Source organism: Sapajus apella, unplaced genomic scaffold (genome assembly GCF_009761245.1).
Source record: "Sapajus apella isolate SASKATOON/1434 unplaced genomic scaffold, GSC_monkey_1.0 scaffold7, whole genome shotgun sequence".
Classification (NCBI taxonomy): domain Eukaryota; kingdom Metazoa; phylum Chordata; class Mammalia; order Primates; family Cebidae; genus Sapajus; species Sapajus apella.
Genome location: NW_022436947.1, coordinates 22,849,419 through 22,865,763, shown reverse-complemented (window position 1 = coordinate 22,865,763; position 16,345 = coordinate 22,849,419). Strand labels below are relative to the sequence as shown.

Genomic DNA, 16,345 nt, shown 5'->3' with positions numbered 1-16,345 from the left:
AAAAAAAAAAAAAAAAAAAAAAAAAAAAAAAAAAAAAAAGAAATCACTCCTGCTGGTGTTTTATGTATAAATCTTTTTCTAACTTCCAGCTCTCTCAAATTAGGGCACCACAGTAAATAACGTAGGCACAGTGGCATTTTCTAGTATCATGTCTGGAAATATCTTAAATGATACCTATGGCAGCATCTAGGGAAACTGAGGCCCAACAGTTGATGTGACTCGTGCAATGACACCAATTTGCTAGCAGAGCCAAGATAAGCAGCAAGTTTGGTACTTTTCTACATCAGTCCTTTCTTGGTGCTGCAGAAGTCTTTTACTTACTAATTTAACCCTAGGGAAGGGTAGACCATCGCGGCATGGTAGAAGCGCGGATATTCGTTTTCTAAGGGATGATCACACACCTTTATCTATTTGCATTTAGTTTCTTTAAAAAGTAACAGCACCTCTATTTGGGAATACTTTTAGAAACAAAAGCAGAACATACGAACGTGCTTTTCATTGTTGATTTACACTGTGTGGTTATAACATGCGCAACTTATTTTTAGTATTATTTTTGTCTCCTGCTGCAGAAAACTAGAGGTTCCCCTACCCGCAACTGCATTTCACACAACAGTACTTGTCTCTTCTCCTCCTTCACTCCTAATGAAAACACCTCATCCCGTTTCTTCCTGTCTGCGCTGCCTCGTCTCAGTATTCTTACTTATTAACTTCCACCACACTGACTTTTACTCAGATAGAAAACCCACCCTCTCACCCTCTCACCCTCTCTCTCTCACGCCACCTTTAGGACGCTTCTTCCTTTTTCCGCCTCTCGCTCGGTTTTGTCCGCCTCTCGCTCCCTTTTGTCTCGCGCGGTTTCCGGAACACGGCCCGGAACTATAGCGAAAGCACACTGCGTACCCGCCCACTACCTTCGCCGCTGTACGGCTTCCGTTTCATTGGCCAGTTCATTACAATTTCCGATTCGCGGCAGCTGCGCGGAAGCAACTCTCGCGACATTTGCCGCGGCCCGGCAAACGCAAGGCACAGCAGGGTACTGGCGCGCCCATTCAGTTTTGCCTGCTGCCGGCGCCACTCTGTTACCCGGAACTGCCGGGCAGAGCAGCATGACGTCCGCCCTGGAAAACTACATCAACCGTATCCTGAAGGTGGCCGCCGCAGGCGTGAGCCGGGGCCACGGAGACACCGCCAGTCAGGATCGGTGGGAGGTTGGGAGGTCCGGCCGCGGCGGGATCTTGGGGGCGGGCGAGGGGATGAGACCCCGGAACGACCCATAGTTCCCTGGCGGCTGCTGGAGCCTGCAGCTGCTGGAGCCTGCAGCTGCTGCGGGCCCGGGGGTCCTTTCCTTTCCGCCTGCAAAAGCCGGATAAAAACCCAGTGTGATTATTCCGAACTTTTCTCTCTTAAAAAAAAATACGTCCTTGATTCTTCTTTACTATTTCCGTAGGACTTATGTGTTCAGGTTTGTAAATAAGATGAACAGTCGTCCGGGCGGCGACAGCAGTTTTAAAAAATCTTTGTCTTGTTTTATTCATATAATTTGCTCATTAGTTTGAGGATAGCAAAAAGTTTAACGATGGTTCACAGACCAGGTTTCTGTCCCTTTACCACTTGAAGTCTCAACTTCTTGGTAGAATGAAAATAATGCTTGCTGTTGTATTGGATTGTAGTGAGCAGTAAGTAACAAAAAACCACATGGGAAATCTTAAAATAGACTTTGCAGATGTTACCGTTTTAAAGTCTCAGGACAAAAACACGACATTATGCTCATGTACAAACTGGATGACAAATTAAATACCGAATGCTTTTAATCATGTGGGCATTATTGTTACCTTGTGACACTGATTATATAGTTTTTTTTTTTTTTTAAATTACAGAAGACTGTCCTGGAAGACAGTTTTTTAACATGCTTGAAAATAGTCCAACATCGATTAATTTAGTAGTCATCCAATTTTCATTTTAGAAATGACGAAATAGGCCTAAGAAACGAAATATCCTGACCAAAAATCAAAGACTGGCGACATTCCTGATAGAAAAGTGTCAAAAACCCAGGATATTTTGAGATAGGATGCACTGATCACGTACGTAAAGAGGTTTTCTTTTTCTATTTTTTCTCTTTAATCATGTAATTATCACAAAGATAAAACAGTAGCTTTTTAAGATTTTTTTTTTTCTTTGAGTCGAGAATCTTGCTCTGTTGCCCAGCAACGGAGGGGGGCGGGGTGGTCTCACTGTATTGCCCAATTTAGTCTCCCCTCAAGTGAGTTTTTGGCGTCCCAAAAACTTGTAACGTTTTTATGTAGTGAACTTAGTGACTATGTTGATCACTTTTACCTAATTGTCGTATGTCTCCTAATAATTCAAATCATTACCTTGCCAGAGTCTGTTTTCAGATTGTATTCCCTAAGAAACCCTTTCCTTGATTAAGTTATCAGGAACTGTTGCTGTTATTACGTCTGATGGGAGAATGATTGTGGTAAGTCTTCGGAATTTTCATTCTCTGCTTTCCTGTACGTTTATTGGTTGCAGGTTTTATGTGAAACCTCTGATCTCTAATGCTTAGACACCACATTACACCTGTAGTGCAGTTTTATTATAATTTAACTCTTTATCACTTTGCCGTCAATCCACATTTTCCTTAGTAATACATATTGTGTCTTACCTACAAGGCTTCCAGGAACTAGAATAATAGATTCTGCCCTCAGAGAGCTCCTAGTCTGCAGACCTGTATTAAACTTACTTATCTTCCTCTTCCATTTTTATTTCTTCCCCATTCAGTACTACATGAATCAGAATTTTTTGAAATTTTGCATATGCTTAGGAACTTTTTTGTGATTTACATACTATTGATATCTATATATCAACGTTTAAGGCTTGTATGCAGTCTTAATATTTTTTGTTTTTAGGTTGTATGACATGTCTTCTATAGGACACATGATGATTGACTCTATACACACATATATATATGTAAAATTGGCTTGTTCCTTAAAGTTGTTTCTCCCTTGCTAATTTATGTCCTATAACAAAGATAAAACGTTCCTATGGCAATACTTGTATTTGGAATTTCATCTGAGGAATTTATCTTAAGATATTTGGGTACTTGCTTATTTCTTCACTTACAATTAATACTCTTAATTCTTTTGAAAGAATTTTAAGGCTACTAAACTTTCTCTGTTTTCTAACCTTACCTAGTTTCTTAAATAATTTAATCCCGTATTTTTCCATTCTGCAATTTTGTTTTTGTTCATTTTCTTTTTAAGCCTTGTGATTTTTTTTTCCCCCAGTGGGTCCTTAGTGACTGTTAATAGTCAAAGTTCTGGCTTTGCCATTTACTAAATTTATATCATGTGCCAGGTGCATATGTGCTACATTATTTAATGTACAGCACAACCTTGTGAAGAATAAGTACCCCTCTATTCTAGATTAGGAAACAAGCTCGGAGAAGGTGAGGCACTTTCCCAGAGTCACAAGGATAGCAGGTGACAGAACTGAACTGGGATTTAAATTTTGTTTGACATCAAAGCCAAGGCAGATTGCCTGGCTTCTTTCTTAAAGAAGCAATCATGTTTTCTTAGGTGCTTCACATTGTATTTTTTTCAAATATGGACAGTTTGACATATTATAATCTCAACACTTCAAGAAGCCTATTGCTATTAATAGATATTTTCAATTCTTTTAATTTTGTGAAAACCTTAAGTTTAAATTTTCTAATTTTTGTTAACAGAGCAGATAATAAACTGGGAAATCATTTTTAATTTTCAAAAAGGAAAGCAATATAAAAAGAGCATCTTAAGTTCTAAAGTTCAATAGTTCTTTATTTCTTTGACACAGTTTATTTGATGGGATAGTTATGTGCAAAATGCCCATGTGACCATAAGAGACACCACTCTGTGCCTCAGTTTCTTCTTTGAAATGGGGCTAATTATAGTATTAAATGGTAGAGATGAGTTGAGATAATATGTACAATGTGTTTAGCACACTACCTAGTGCTAGTATGTAGCATACAGTGATACTGTTACATTACTGTAGTTGGTATGTAAGATTCTTCCTTATTTGTATATAGTTACCTACCATTTTATTTTAAATCTCCTTTGTTTTAGTATATACCTTTGGCTGTTGGACTACATGAGCTTTTATGCTACTTACTTGGAAATACACTAGTACATAGGTATCCTTTGTAACTGTCATCAGCTCTGCAAATGAGTGAGATGTGTGGTGCAGGTCCCTCCACCCCAACCAAACAGCCAAGAGGTCAATTTTGTACCCTTGAATACTGTTGGTTATAAAAAAGGCATTTTATTTAACATAGTATAGGTACTTGTATTAGAGTACCTGATAACTAAAATGATTGTGAGGTTGAATTTACACTTTCAGGTAAACCAGAAATTTCTCTTTTTCTCCTGAATATTTTCTTTACAGGGAACACTAAAAGGTTTTGACCAGACCATTAATTTGATTTTGGATGAAAGCCATGAACGAGTATTCAGCTCTTCACAGGGAGTAGAGCAAGTAGTGCTAGGATTATACATTGTAAGAGGTGACAATGTGTAAGTAAAATATATCTGTTAAAATTATAAATGATACTCCCTTGCTTTACGGAAAAGAGGTTTTACCCAGAATAGTCTACTGTATTATCCATACGTAGTTAATAGAATCTTGCATTCATTTCTTTTATAAATATGGCTTTTCTTATATTTGCGTAAAGTAAGGCAAATCTATACATTTTATGTCAGCATTTCTTCAGGTTTCAACCAAAGCTATCTCTTTACAAGTCAAGCATTTACCTGAGATTTGTCCATTTTTCTATGAGTTAACTAAGTAGCCTGGATAGAGTCCAGAAAGGGCCCTGCCTTATGTTAAATACTTCATTAAAGAGGTTTCTTAAAATGTTCTTAAAAATACCCAGAGTTTTAGAGGAATATATTTCTAGAGTCCAAGGCAAAAGTTTGAAAAATGTTTATGAAATCTCTCATTTGAACAATATTAATTCATGCTCAGTCATATAGGTGTATTTATAAACAAGTACTTACCCATTATTCATTTTCTTTTAATTTTTTAGTATACTTGACACACTTAAGATGTCTCTGTGGCCTCAGTTTACTTGGGACAGGCAGTTATAAAAGTTTAAGAGTAGTTGGCTGGGCGTGGTGGCTCATGTCTGTAATCCCAGCACTTTGGGAGGACAAAGCAGGCAAATCACCTGAGGTCAGGAGTTTGACCTGACCAGCCTGGCCAACATGGTGAAACCCTGTCTCTAGTAAAAATATAAAAATTAGCCAGGCCTGGTGGTGTGTACCTGTAGTCCCAGCTACTCAGAAGGCTGAGGTGGGAGAATCACTTGAACCCGGGAGGTGGAGGTTGCAGTGAGCCGAGACTGTACCACTGCACTCCAACCTGGGTGACAGGGCGAGACGTTCTCTCAAAAAGAAAAAAAATGCTGAGTTTGATGACTCATGCTTGTAATCCCAGCAGTTTGGGAGGCTGAGGCGGGTGGATCACTTAAGGTCAGGAGTTTGAGACTAGCCTGGGCAACATGTCTCTACTAAAAATACAAAAATTAGCCAGGCGTGGTGGCGCAAGCCTGTAATCCCAGCTACTTTGGAGGCTGAGGCAGAAGAATCGCTAGGACCCAGCAGGCAGAGGTTGTAGTGAGCCAAGACTGCACCACTCCATTCCAGCTTGGGCAGCAGAGCAACGCTTCTTCTCAAAAAAAAAAAGTTTAAGAGTAATTTAAAGGTAGCGATTTAAGAAAAGCCTATAACAGTATAGAGCACTGTTGTCCAAAAGAACTTTTTATGATTATGGAAATGTCATATCTGCATTTTCCAGTACAGTAGTCCTAGCCACGTATGGGTGTTGAATATTTGAAAAGTGGCAGATGTGGGCCAGGTGCAGTGGCTTACACCTGTAATCCCAGTACTTTGAGAGGCCGAGGCGGGAAGATCACCTGAGGTCAGAAGTTTGAGACCAGCCTGGCCAATATGGTGAAACCCTGTTTCTACTAAAAATACAAAAATTAGCCGAGCATGGTGGTGATACCTGTAATCCCAGCTACTCGGGAGGCTGAGGCAGGAGGATTGCTTGAACCCAGAATATGGAGATTGCAGTGAGCCAAGGTTGCGCTGTTGCACCCCAGCCTGGGCAAAAAAAAGCAAAACCCCATCTCAGCAGGGGAAAAAAAAGAAAAGTGACTGATGTGACAGAGGAACTGATTTTAAATTACATTTAATTGTAAATAATTTTTTTTTGAGACATAGTTTTGCTCTTGTTGCCCAGGCTGGAGTGCAGTGTCACAATCTTGGCTTACTGCAACTGCCACTTCCTGGGTTCAAGTGATTCTCCTGCCTCAGCCTCCTGAATAGCTAGGATTACAGGCACAGGCCACCACGCCTGGCTAAGTTTTTTGTATTTTTAGTAGAGACGGGGTTTCAGCATGTTGGTCAGGCTGGTCTTGAACTAACCTCCTGATCCACCTGCTTTGGCCTCCCAAAGTGCTGGGATTATAGGCATAAGCCACTGCGTCTGGCTTTACTTGTAATAGGTACATGTGGACAATATTAGTATGGTTATAGAGGCTAGAAGAACATGGGATGAATTTTCTAGTGAGTACTACATTGAATCAAAATATAGTTGTAAAGAAGCAAAAGATACATTAGCAATTTTAAGCTAGGATACATTAAGCAAATTTAAGGCTATTCTAGGGGACAGAGAAGTCCCCTAGAATAACTTAAATAAAATAAAGAGTGAAGGAATAATTTACTCATTTAAGTTGCTTATGTTAACATCACCTTTAGGTGAATAAATATTTTGATCTGTAATTAAAATCAAGAGTTATTAAAATATTTTATAGAGATGACTTGGGTGAAGTTACAAGGTGAGCTGTAAGTAATGAGAGAGAGGCAGGGCAGATAGGGCCCCCATCTATGGATCAGAACAACATTGTTTATATTGGGGCTGTGCACTAATTGATTTTAAGGTTTCTCTTACGTAAAACAATTTTTTTTTCCTGAACTTCAGTGAAAATGGTGTGCTGGAGCCAGCTTGTACTGTCTTATGAAAGCAGATTGTTATATTTTAAGGAATTTTTCAAGCTAGTTGATTGATGTCTTGTTAGTAGCTCGAAATTGGCCAGGTGGGAGTGTTTGTACAATATTAGCAAATGCTGCAAATCAGGCTCCTGCAGAGAGCTAGTTTTTAAACATTTGTTATCATTCCACTGCTTACCATAGGGATTTTAAGTGATACTCAATATTTAAGAGTGGAATTGAGACCTTTAGTTTGAGAAAACTTAATTTATTCTGCTAGAGTTGGTATTTTTCATTTGTTAGAGAAGACTTTATGTAGTTTAAAGCAAAATTGGGCAAATTTCTTATTACAAGTATTCGTCTTTAGAATTTGACCGCGCACAGTGGCTCAGTCCCAGTACTTTGGGAGGCCAAGCTTGGTGGCGTACCGGAGGTCAGGAGTTCGAGACCAGCCTACCCAAAATGGTGAAACCCTGTCTCTACTAAAATACAAAAAATTAGCTGCGTGTGGTGGTACGCCCCTGTAAACCCAGCTACCCCAGCTACTCAGGAGGCTTAAGCATTAGAATCCCTTGAACCTGAGAGGCAGAGGTTTGAGTGAGCTGAGATGGCGGCACTGTACTCCAGCCTGTGTGTCAAGAGCAAAACTCTTATCTCAAAAAAAAAAGAACTTACTCTCATTAAAACCAAACAAATGTAAACCCAACAAATGCTTTTTTAAAAATAATATTTCATAGACATCTTGTTGTATGATAACATTGAATATTTCCATTTAGAGCGCCATGAGTTGATTAGCTAGCATGGTATTAATGAATTTCATGTTATAGATATTATGTTAGTGTTGAACAAGGAAAAATTTTCTAGCTTTAACCTAGCCAGCCACTTAAAAAGTGATTTGTTAAGTACTAAAGTACTTGTTCCCACTATTGTTTTTATACATGAAGAATTGTACATTTTGGCTTTGGATTTAATTAAAAACTTATGAAAATAACCTAATATATATCATTGGTTATCATTGGTTTAATTCGTCAAAAGTTACTCAAATAATAGATACTTTTACTTGCTAATTATTATTATTATTATTATTTTTTTACTATAGTCCTAGAATTGAATTGAAATCATAGGATTTGGAAGTTTGGGGGTTTTGTACTATATCTATCCCTGTGTGTCTTTTTCCTTTAAAGATTCATGATCCAATCACTATGTACAACATGTCCTTTAATATTGGTTCCTGTAATAATGTTCCTTTAATTTATTTCTTGAATTTTGTGACTTAAATGTGCAGTTCACTGACTCATGCCAATGTTGTTTGCTTTGTACCTTAATTAGTGGTACTCAGTGCTTTGATTAGTAAGATTTTTGAAACACATGTAAATTTATTTCAGAAATGTGATTGTTTTAACTCTGACTTTTTTAGTGCAGTCATTGGAGAAATTGATGAAGAAACAGATTCTGCACTTGATTTGGGGAATATTCGAGCAGAACCTTTAAATTCTGTAGCACACTGAGGAAAAACTACATACTTGGACATCTATAAATCTTTGTACAGAAACTGATTCTTCTGAGAATGATGTATGGAATTTTTATGAATGTGTAACTGGATTTTGACTCCTTATCGATTTATTATAATATGTAAATTAAAATATTTCTGCATTTTATTGAAAAAAAAATTTTGCCTAAATCATAAGTTTGGTAGTTTGGTTTCTTTTATTAAATAGTGTGAAAATATAATGGTCATTTTGAAAACTTCTAGAAAAAAGTAGTACTTTTTGATATTTTAGTATTTATAGAAACTACTGGAAAAGAGAAATTTTTGTGCTACATAAATCAGGCATTGAAATAGCAGTAGTAGTACAGGATATATGTGTTTTCTTTCCCTGATATTTAGGAAAGTCACTGTAAGGTAAATCTTTTCAGGAGTTATTTCAACCAACAACATTTATCTGATTCCACTGGTGGTGGTTTGCTAGTGCTTCTAAAAGTTGCTCCCTAGCACTGAGGTTGGGTACGTACAAATGTGTTTGCTTGAGAAAAGCTAAAATGCTGACAAGGTTTTAATAGTTGGGCCAAAATTCGAACTTGAATATTATGATCAGGAATAGTAGAATTGACAGAGATGATTGGTAAAGTCTCTTGATACCCAATTGGTTAGGTATGAAAGTACTATGAACACATTAATGTTGAATTTTATGGACAGTATATTATCTGAATAAAATTGATTATTTGTAGTCTTAAGTTTTTAATTTTTTAAGAATTGGAGAATTTCTAGTATTAGAGTTATTTATAAATGTGAGTAAATAAACTCGTTTATATTGAAGTAGTGATAGTCATTGTCAGAAATTTTTCATGATTCATTAGTTCCATAAACCTGATTTTATGTAAATGTGACTTAAATGTGCAGTTTAAAATATCCTCACTCAAAATCAGCCTTGTAAAGGGAGAAGCACTATCCCTAGAATTACTTGGTTGATGAAGTTAGCTAATACTGACTATTTATAAATACTTGGCATTTGTAGTATAATGTTTTATAATCAATTTAGTAATGAAATGATGCAAGTGGGTAAGGCAAACAGGCAAATTTAAGTAGGGACTGTGAATGAAATATTTTATTTTAGTATATGGCATTTTTAATTGGTAAAATAATTCCAAAAATCAAATAAGAATACACATCAATCAGTTGCCAAGAAAAAATGCATTCTAACAGTACAAATGAAGTCCAGAGTCAGATCTTTTCTCAAAATACTTGACATATCAAGACAAATTACACATAAACAAGTAAATAAAAACCAGTCTTGTCCCTCGTGATAATGGGTTTCTAATGTGACGTATTCTTGAAATCTGAAACACTTTATAAAGCTATGTTTTCCTGTTGATGTTGGAAAAAGCATTCCCAAAATGTGAATTAATGTTTTCATGAATAGTTGTGAAGGATGTGAATGGTAATAGGCCAGATGATCTATGTAATTCTTTATTCCTGGATACATGTACTTGGTAGACTTTTTATGCTCACAGCCAATTTATATTGGATTTATTTTTGCCTGAGAATTGTAGGGGAGCCACAACCATGAGTAGTAACATAATTAATATACAGTGACAAGATTTTATATTTAATGCAACATTTATTCTATAATCAGTTCTTATTTATAAAGAGGCTCAAATCAATTTCAATCTGTAATTACCTCTGTGCTTTGTGACTGGAACACAATCTAAACCCAGCTTAATGAATCAAAGAGATGTTTCTTGGCAAGATATTTTCATTAAAGTTATTTGGAAAGGGCAATTAACTGCAAAAAGGACTTTTTATTTTTCTTTTTAACCACAAGTTACTATCTAAAATAAAGCTCTTTGATAACTTGGTGTCACATGCTGACAGTTTGGGCTTAAATATTGCAAATCTTGATCACAGAAGAGCAAGAGAGAAAGTTTTACTAATATTTGCTTAAATATCCTGTGTAATACCTTTATAACACCCTTCTGAATTTTTAAGCTAATAATGTAAGATAAGTATGATAAAAACAATTTTTAAATGGTATTTAACGCAAATACAGAATAACAGTGTTAACATTTTTCTCAGCCATGTAAACCTAGTATTCATCATGTGAATGAGAAAGTAAGGTAACTTTATATGGCATGTGAACCAGACTGTTTAGTAGCCAGGATTGCAAAGCAACACTTAACACTTATTCTGGGCCTTCATCTTCAAAATTAGTAAGTAGTATTTATTGAGTGCATATCATGTGCCAGGCCTGATGCTGAGTGCTTACAATGATCATTTTTTATATGGGAAAATTGAGGCTCAGCAGGGTCAAACACTACAGTATGTTCTGGGCCTTCATCTTCAAAATTGGTAAGTAGCATTTATTGAGTGCATGTCATGTGCCAGGCCTGATGCTGAGTGCTTACAATGACCATTTTTTATATGGGAAAATTGAGGCTCAGCAGGGTCAAGTACCTTATAAGAGGTAGCACTAGTAAGTAACAGGACTCAAATTCAACTAGGTCTTTCAACTCTATACAATACTGCCTGTTACCAGAAAGTATAGTCTCAAAATCTGTCAAGCATCCATCAGAAGCCTGACGATAGATGGTCTAATGCAGTTCCCAAAGCCACATTGTAGGCCATTTTCATTATAATTACCTGAGGTGCCTTAATAATATTCTTGGGCCCTACTCATTGATGTGGTTCAGCAGCTCTGTAATGAAGCAAAAAGGAATAGTCACTAAACAGCAAAGGAAAGCATGGAATTATTAAAAGACCTAACAATTATATGCTGGGATGAGTCTCTAACCCCACAGAATTGAATTCAAACACAGAATCTTATTCAAAATAAGGATAATAACATCTATCTTCTTGAGTTGCAAAAAGTAACATTAGACTTCATTTTAGACACTCGGTATGATTTTGAGGACATAATGGTAAATAGCTTTTTAATACTATTCTAAGTATTCAAAGGCCATTGTATAAAAGTTAAAATATAGGTCTTGTCAGCTTAGCTTTTTAAGAGTGTCCCACTGACTACCATATCTCTACAAGAGAAGGGATATATAAGTTATGAAGAGTTCAGATTATGTGGAAAGTATAAGTTTACACTATTTTAACAAATGTATAATAAAATTTGTTTCTATGTCATCTTACACTCTTGATTCAAGGAGTTTGAAAGTGTAAACCTAGATCTTTCACATGAAAAGAGGAACCTCTCCATTCTGTACTTGTATAGTCATTACCTTATTTCATAGATTTACTTATTTTAAATTTAGTTTTACTTATTTTGGGCCTAAAATAAGCTTGAGCTGTGAATCTCAGTTTTAAGTCATGAGCAAATTTGATAAAAATTGCTTTCTGTCTTCAAGTAATACTGAAAAAAACGTTGACAAGGTAAAGCTACCTCCATTTAGATTGATACTTATTAAATAGCATAGTGCTCTCATTAAACCTGTGACAAATTCGTTTAATTATAAGATGCTAGTACTTATGCTCCATCCTGTTTATAGGGATTATTGATGTAAAATTTGATCAGATGCTTTGATGTAATCTTCATTCCTCTGTATAGCGGGAAACTATGAGACGTGGGGTTAGTCTTTGTGAATCATTGCTGCCTTCTAGTGACCATTGCTTTCTTTTCTACATGTCCACATACTTCAAAAAAACAGATTTTGGAATCTTGTCAGGGACATTTATCAAGCTGTTAATACCCACCAGGCACTGTGCTCAAAACTGTGGATAAGCCAGGGAATAGTATTCTTGTCCTTGTGATGTTTGTGTCTGTATCTACCTCAACCAAATCATTTTGACTCAGATTTACTGTCCAAGGGCATGTGTTACTTCATCAGATTCTTTCAGTATTCTAGGATATTATTTATGGGTTCTGGATTCATTCAAAACAACTAGAAATGGTCTTCTTAAAATGAATGTAATTCATATCAATCATTTTCCCCATCTTTGTTTGTTTTAAGATTGCTAAGTGTGTAAGTTGCATAATTCTAAGGATAAAGGCAAAATAGCACTTCACCAGCAGAGTTCTCTTTCCTTAGTTAACAGTATGCCATCTGCTTCCTAGTGGCATCATTTGGGGAATGAAGGAGCTGAGAATCATTCTTACATGGTATCTTTCAGACCTCTTGGTTTTGACATTAATTTTTTTTAATCCAGTTTTTGTGTTAGTTTTTGTTATGCCTTTTTACTTCCTTATTTTTTTATATTTCTTTTTTTTAAGTCCTTTTATTTTACAGAGTATTACTTGTCAGAAGTGGCACAGATCAAGCATTGCTACAACAAAGTCCCATCAATGTCCCTTCAATGATATGATAGTCCTTCTCTCTTTTTAGGGTAATGTTCAGTTATACTGTAAACATTTTGCTTTTATGTTTTTTTTTTCTTTTCCATATGTACTAGCTTTACAAATGCCATATTAGAATGGTACCAAATTGTTATTACATTTGAAATAAGAAGAATCCGGGAGTCAGGATGGGTGGGAGACATCTCCAGGGGACACAATACATTGTGTCATGTATTAAAAACTGGTGTGTGTTGGGGTGGGGAACAGGCAAGAAACTAATGTATTTCTGTTTGATATATTAAAATATGCATAAGCTATCTTATGTTTCATCTGATGTGCCTTATCAAGAAAATGATTATAATAAATCATACTCTAGAAAACTCATTAACCGATACAAGTTGCCAGAAAATGCTGTATTGTGGCTTATATAACATTTTAAAATAAATGACCTGGAAGTCATCACAATGATAGTTAAAAGTTATTTTTTTTAATGTTAAAATTAAAAATTTTATTTGTAAAAGTATTTAGCTCTCTCAATCTGACTTGGATACGATTTATTGTAATTGTGCTTCTGCCAATTACGAGACAATTCAATTCACACTAACAGGAGGTATGAGTTTTAAAAGCAAATTGTAAATTAGAGTCTTGGGCTAATCCAGTACAGCATAGCAATGAAAGGCACAGGCTCCAGACTTAGTTTGTAGAGTTTAGCATATTAATCTTCTCATGTCTTGGTATGAAAATGAGTACCTGCCTCCTTGTACTGCCAAGATTAAAATAAGCAGTTAGCATTCCCTAGAACATTAATTTGTCATCGTTAATTATAGCTAAGAATTATCCTGATATTGAATGATGGACTCCAGATTATTTATTTTGGCCTAAAGAAAGTACTAAGAAGTAATTAATAGCATTCCCTGATAATTTTGGTGAAAAAAAACCCGAAAATTTTGGACAGACCTAGAAATTTATTGGAAACGAAAGTATGTTTCCCTTGTGCAAAGGTAATGTTTTTATCACATTGTTTAAAATTTGATCAATTAAAAAAAAATAACACGAGGCAGAGAAAGTACAGAAAGGAGCAACCAAAGTCCAAGTGATTAAATTATAAAAAGATTAGATTTCTTTAGTGTGAAAAGATAAATGGGAAATGGGAATATGCCAGAGATCTGAAATGAAGAATGGGTAAGAGCTTGCATATTTAATTTTGTATATTAAAACCAAATATTCTATGAAGATTGGAAGGATAATTTAGGTCAAATAAAATTCTACATTAAAGAAAGAAGAATAAACCTTAGCAACTCATTAGTAATCCTTCATTTCCTGAGTATTTACTTCATGACAGCAATAACAGAGATGACATGCCCAGTAAAGTAGTGTTTGAAGGCAATATGTAAAAGTGTCCCATGCATGGCAAGGATGCAAATGCTTCTATGCATAGTGATGTGGGCGAGCTTGGAGGAGAATCTTCATGGAAATGGATGACTTGTGCTGGACCTTAAGGATAGTATGGATTTCCAAAGATGGTTGGGAAAACTTCAAATTGGCAGACAGGAAGGCATGAATGAGTAAGATGTGGTTGAATAATGAGTAGGCTGACCTCTCCATACAGTAAACACTCAAATCCTTTATATTCCAAACAAAGGACCTGTCCACCAGTTCCTGGAAGAAAACCTCTTGAGTCCTTGGGATATCTTACCTTTGAAGAGTGCTTTTGTATGCCTTAGACCATGGGCTGTGTTGTCACCAGTTTAAGCTCTGGGAAACTGGAGATTCAGTAGCTAAGGTCAGTTATGAGGGAGATGAATATTTATGTGACTGAACCCTGAACCCTATCTCTTGTTAGCAATACTTTGCATGTGTTGGCAGACACTGTTGCGGAGTTAGGTGCTGTCTGTGCAGCTCCACTAGGAGAGGAAGTTTGTGCTTCATTTCTCCTGATTGTCACCTTGCACCTTTTCCATTTACTGATTTTAATCTGTATCCTTTTACTAGAATAAACTATAACTGGGAACATAGCAGCTTTTCTGAGTCTTATGATTCCAAATGTATCATCGAACCTCAGGATGATCTTGGGGACCCCCGACTCAATACATTTTTCATAGAAAATTAATGAGAAAAGAAGGGAAAGGATGGCCTTCATTACTAGTGTAAAGTTAATATTTTATTCTTAGAGCAGCAAGTTGTTTTTATGGGATTAAAAATGTAAGTTGTGTTAAAAAGAACATTAATTTGGATGCTTTGAACAAAACTGGTAGCCTGAAGGAGAAACAGGCAGATTATTTCAAGATAGGAAGCTATTGCAGTGATTAAACTGAAATGATACATTTTCAGGTCAGATTTTCATGCATGATAAAGGCTGGAAGTATAGATTTCAAAAGATATATATACATTTATGGAAAGGAAATTTTTAAATGGTGATTCTAACCTTTAAGGTTCATGCCAAGGAAGGAAAACAGCTAATTTTGCAACAACCTGTTCAACAATGAGAGGCACCAAATGCCAGACACTGCTAAGTGCTGGGAACTTAGATCTAACCAAAGACTTACAAGATAATAGTCTTTAAGACAGGCTTTAAGAAATTCAAGTGTAGGGTAAGGCCATCTCCTCAGCAAGTAAATACTGACATAGTGAAGATATGTATCGGGTGATACGAGAGCATATAGGAGAGACAGCTAGAGAGAGTTTAATAGCAACACTAGGCTGGACTGAGTGGTGAATGGGTTGATAGAGCAATTTAATTGTAATAATTGTGTTATTGTCAATGTAGGCATTTTGCTCATAGCTTCGGGCAAGTGAGAAGAGACAAAGCTTCACAAAGGACTGGATATTTTAGCTTGACAGCAGTATCTATATTACAGATTAGAAAACGAATGACCAGCCATACCGAAGACAATTATCTGGAAATGCCTTCCCTAAGTGCCAACAGATAAGTAAGGAAAATATAATCAATAGCTTTAAGTGACCCCATGGATCTTAATGCCTTTCAGGCCACATGTTTTTCTGACTTCCAAGCATAAACAGTCTAAGCATTGTGCAGTAGCCATGAAGGATTAGGTATCCAAGTGCACATTATATTAGTTTTGTACAGTCATTGGAGGGAGAAATAGTTTCAGAATCATGAAATGATCATAAGCAGCTGCTCTGGTGCTCTCTAGAAGCAGAACTTTCTAAACCTGAAGACTATTAATGGTGCAGCTCTCAATGGTACAAGTGAAAAACCTCTCAGCACTACATAGCGTCTTTGAGAAAGCTTTAATTTTGGTTTTTCAGAGCAGTATTCACATGACATCTTTAGGGTCTGTAATCTTACTACCATTAGGTTAGAACTCTACCCAAACTAAAAATAAGTGGCCTCTATCAAGTTGAAATTACTTTAATATTTTCGTTTATGTTTATACTGCTTATTTAAATACAGAGAACATGGCTAATCATTCAGGACCATTTAATTATCAAATTATTAATGATTCTTATATAATTAAACAAACTGTCATATTTGTTAACTTATATTTCATTCTGTGGAATTCAAATTTAATTGATAAAGCA

At 36.1% G+C, this 16,345-nt stretch overlaps 1 protein-coding gene across 1 annotated transcript; it reads left to right on the top strand.

Annotated features, from left to right (window-relative positions):
- Positions 1-894: 894 nt before the first annotated feature.
- Positions 895-13,267, top strand: LSM8 (LSM8 homolog, U6 small nuclear RNA associated). The gene is made up of 4 exons (XM_032276189.1): positions 895-1,137; positions 2,436-2,476; positions 4,420-4,547; positions 8,443-13,267. The coding sequence occupies exons 1-4, from the start codon at positions 1,107-1,109 to the stop codon at positions 8,531-8,533; spliced, it is 291 nt and encodes a 96-aa protein (XP_032132080.1). The 5' UTR covers positions 895-1,106; the 3' UTR covers positions 8,534-13,267.
- Positions 13,268-16,345: the final 3,078 nt, after the last annotated feature.

Excerpts from the sequence above, each read along its gene's own strand:
- LSM8 (XM_032276189.1), top strand. The coding sequence starts at position 1,107 with ATGACGTCCGCCCTGGAAAACTACATCAACC. Across the intron at positions 1,138-2,435 it reads CCTGGAAAACTACATCAACC|GAACTGTTGCTGTTATTACG; the intron begins GTATCCTGAAGG and ends TTAAGTTATCAG. Across the intron at positions 4,548-8,442 it reads ATTGTAAGAGGTGACAATGT|TGCAGTCATTGGAGAAATTG; the intron begins GTAAGTAAAATA and ends TGACTTTTTTAG.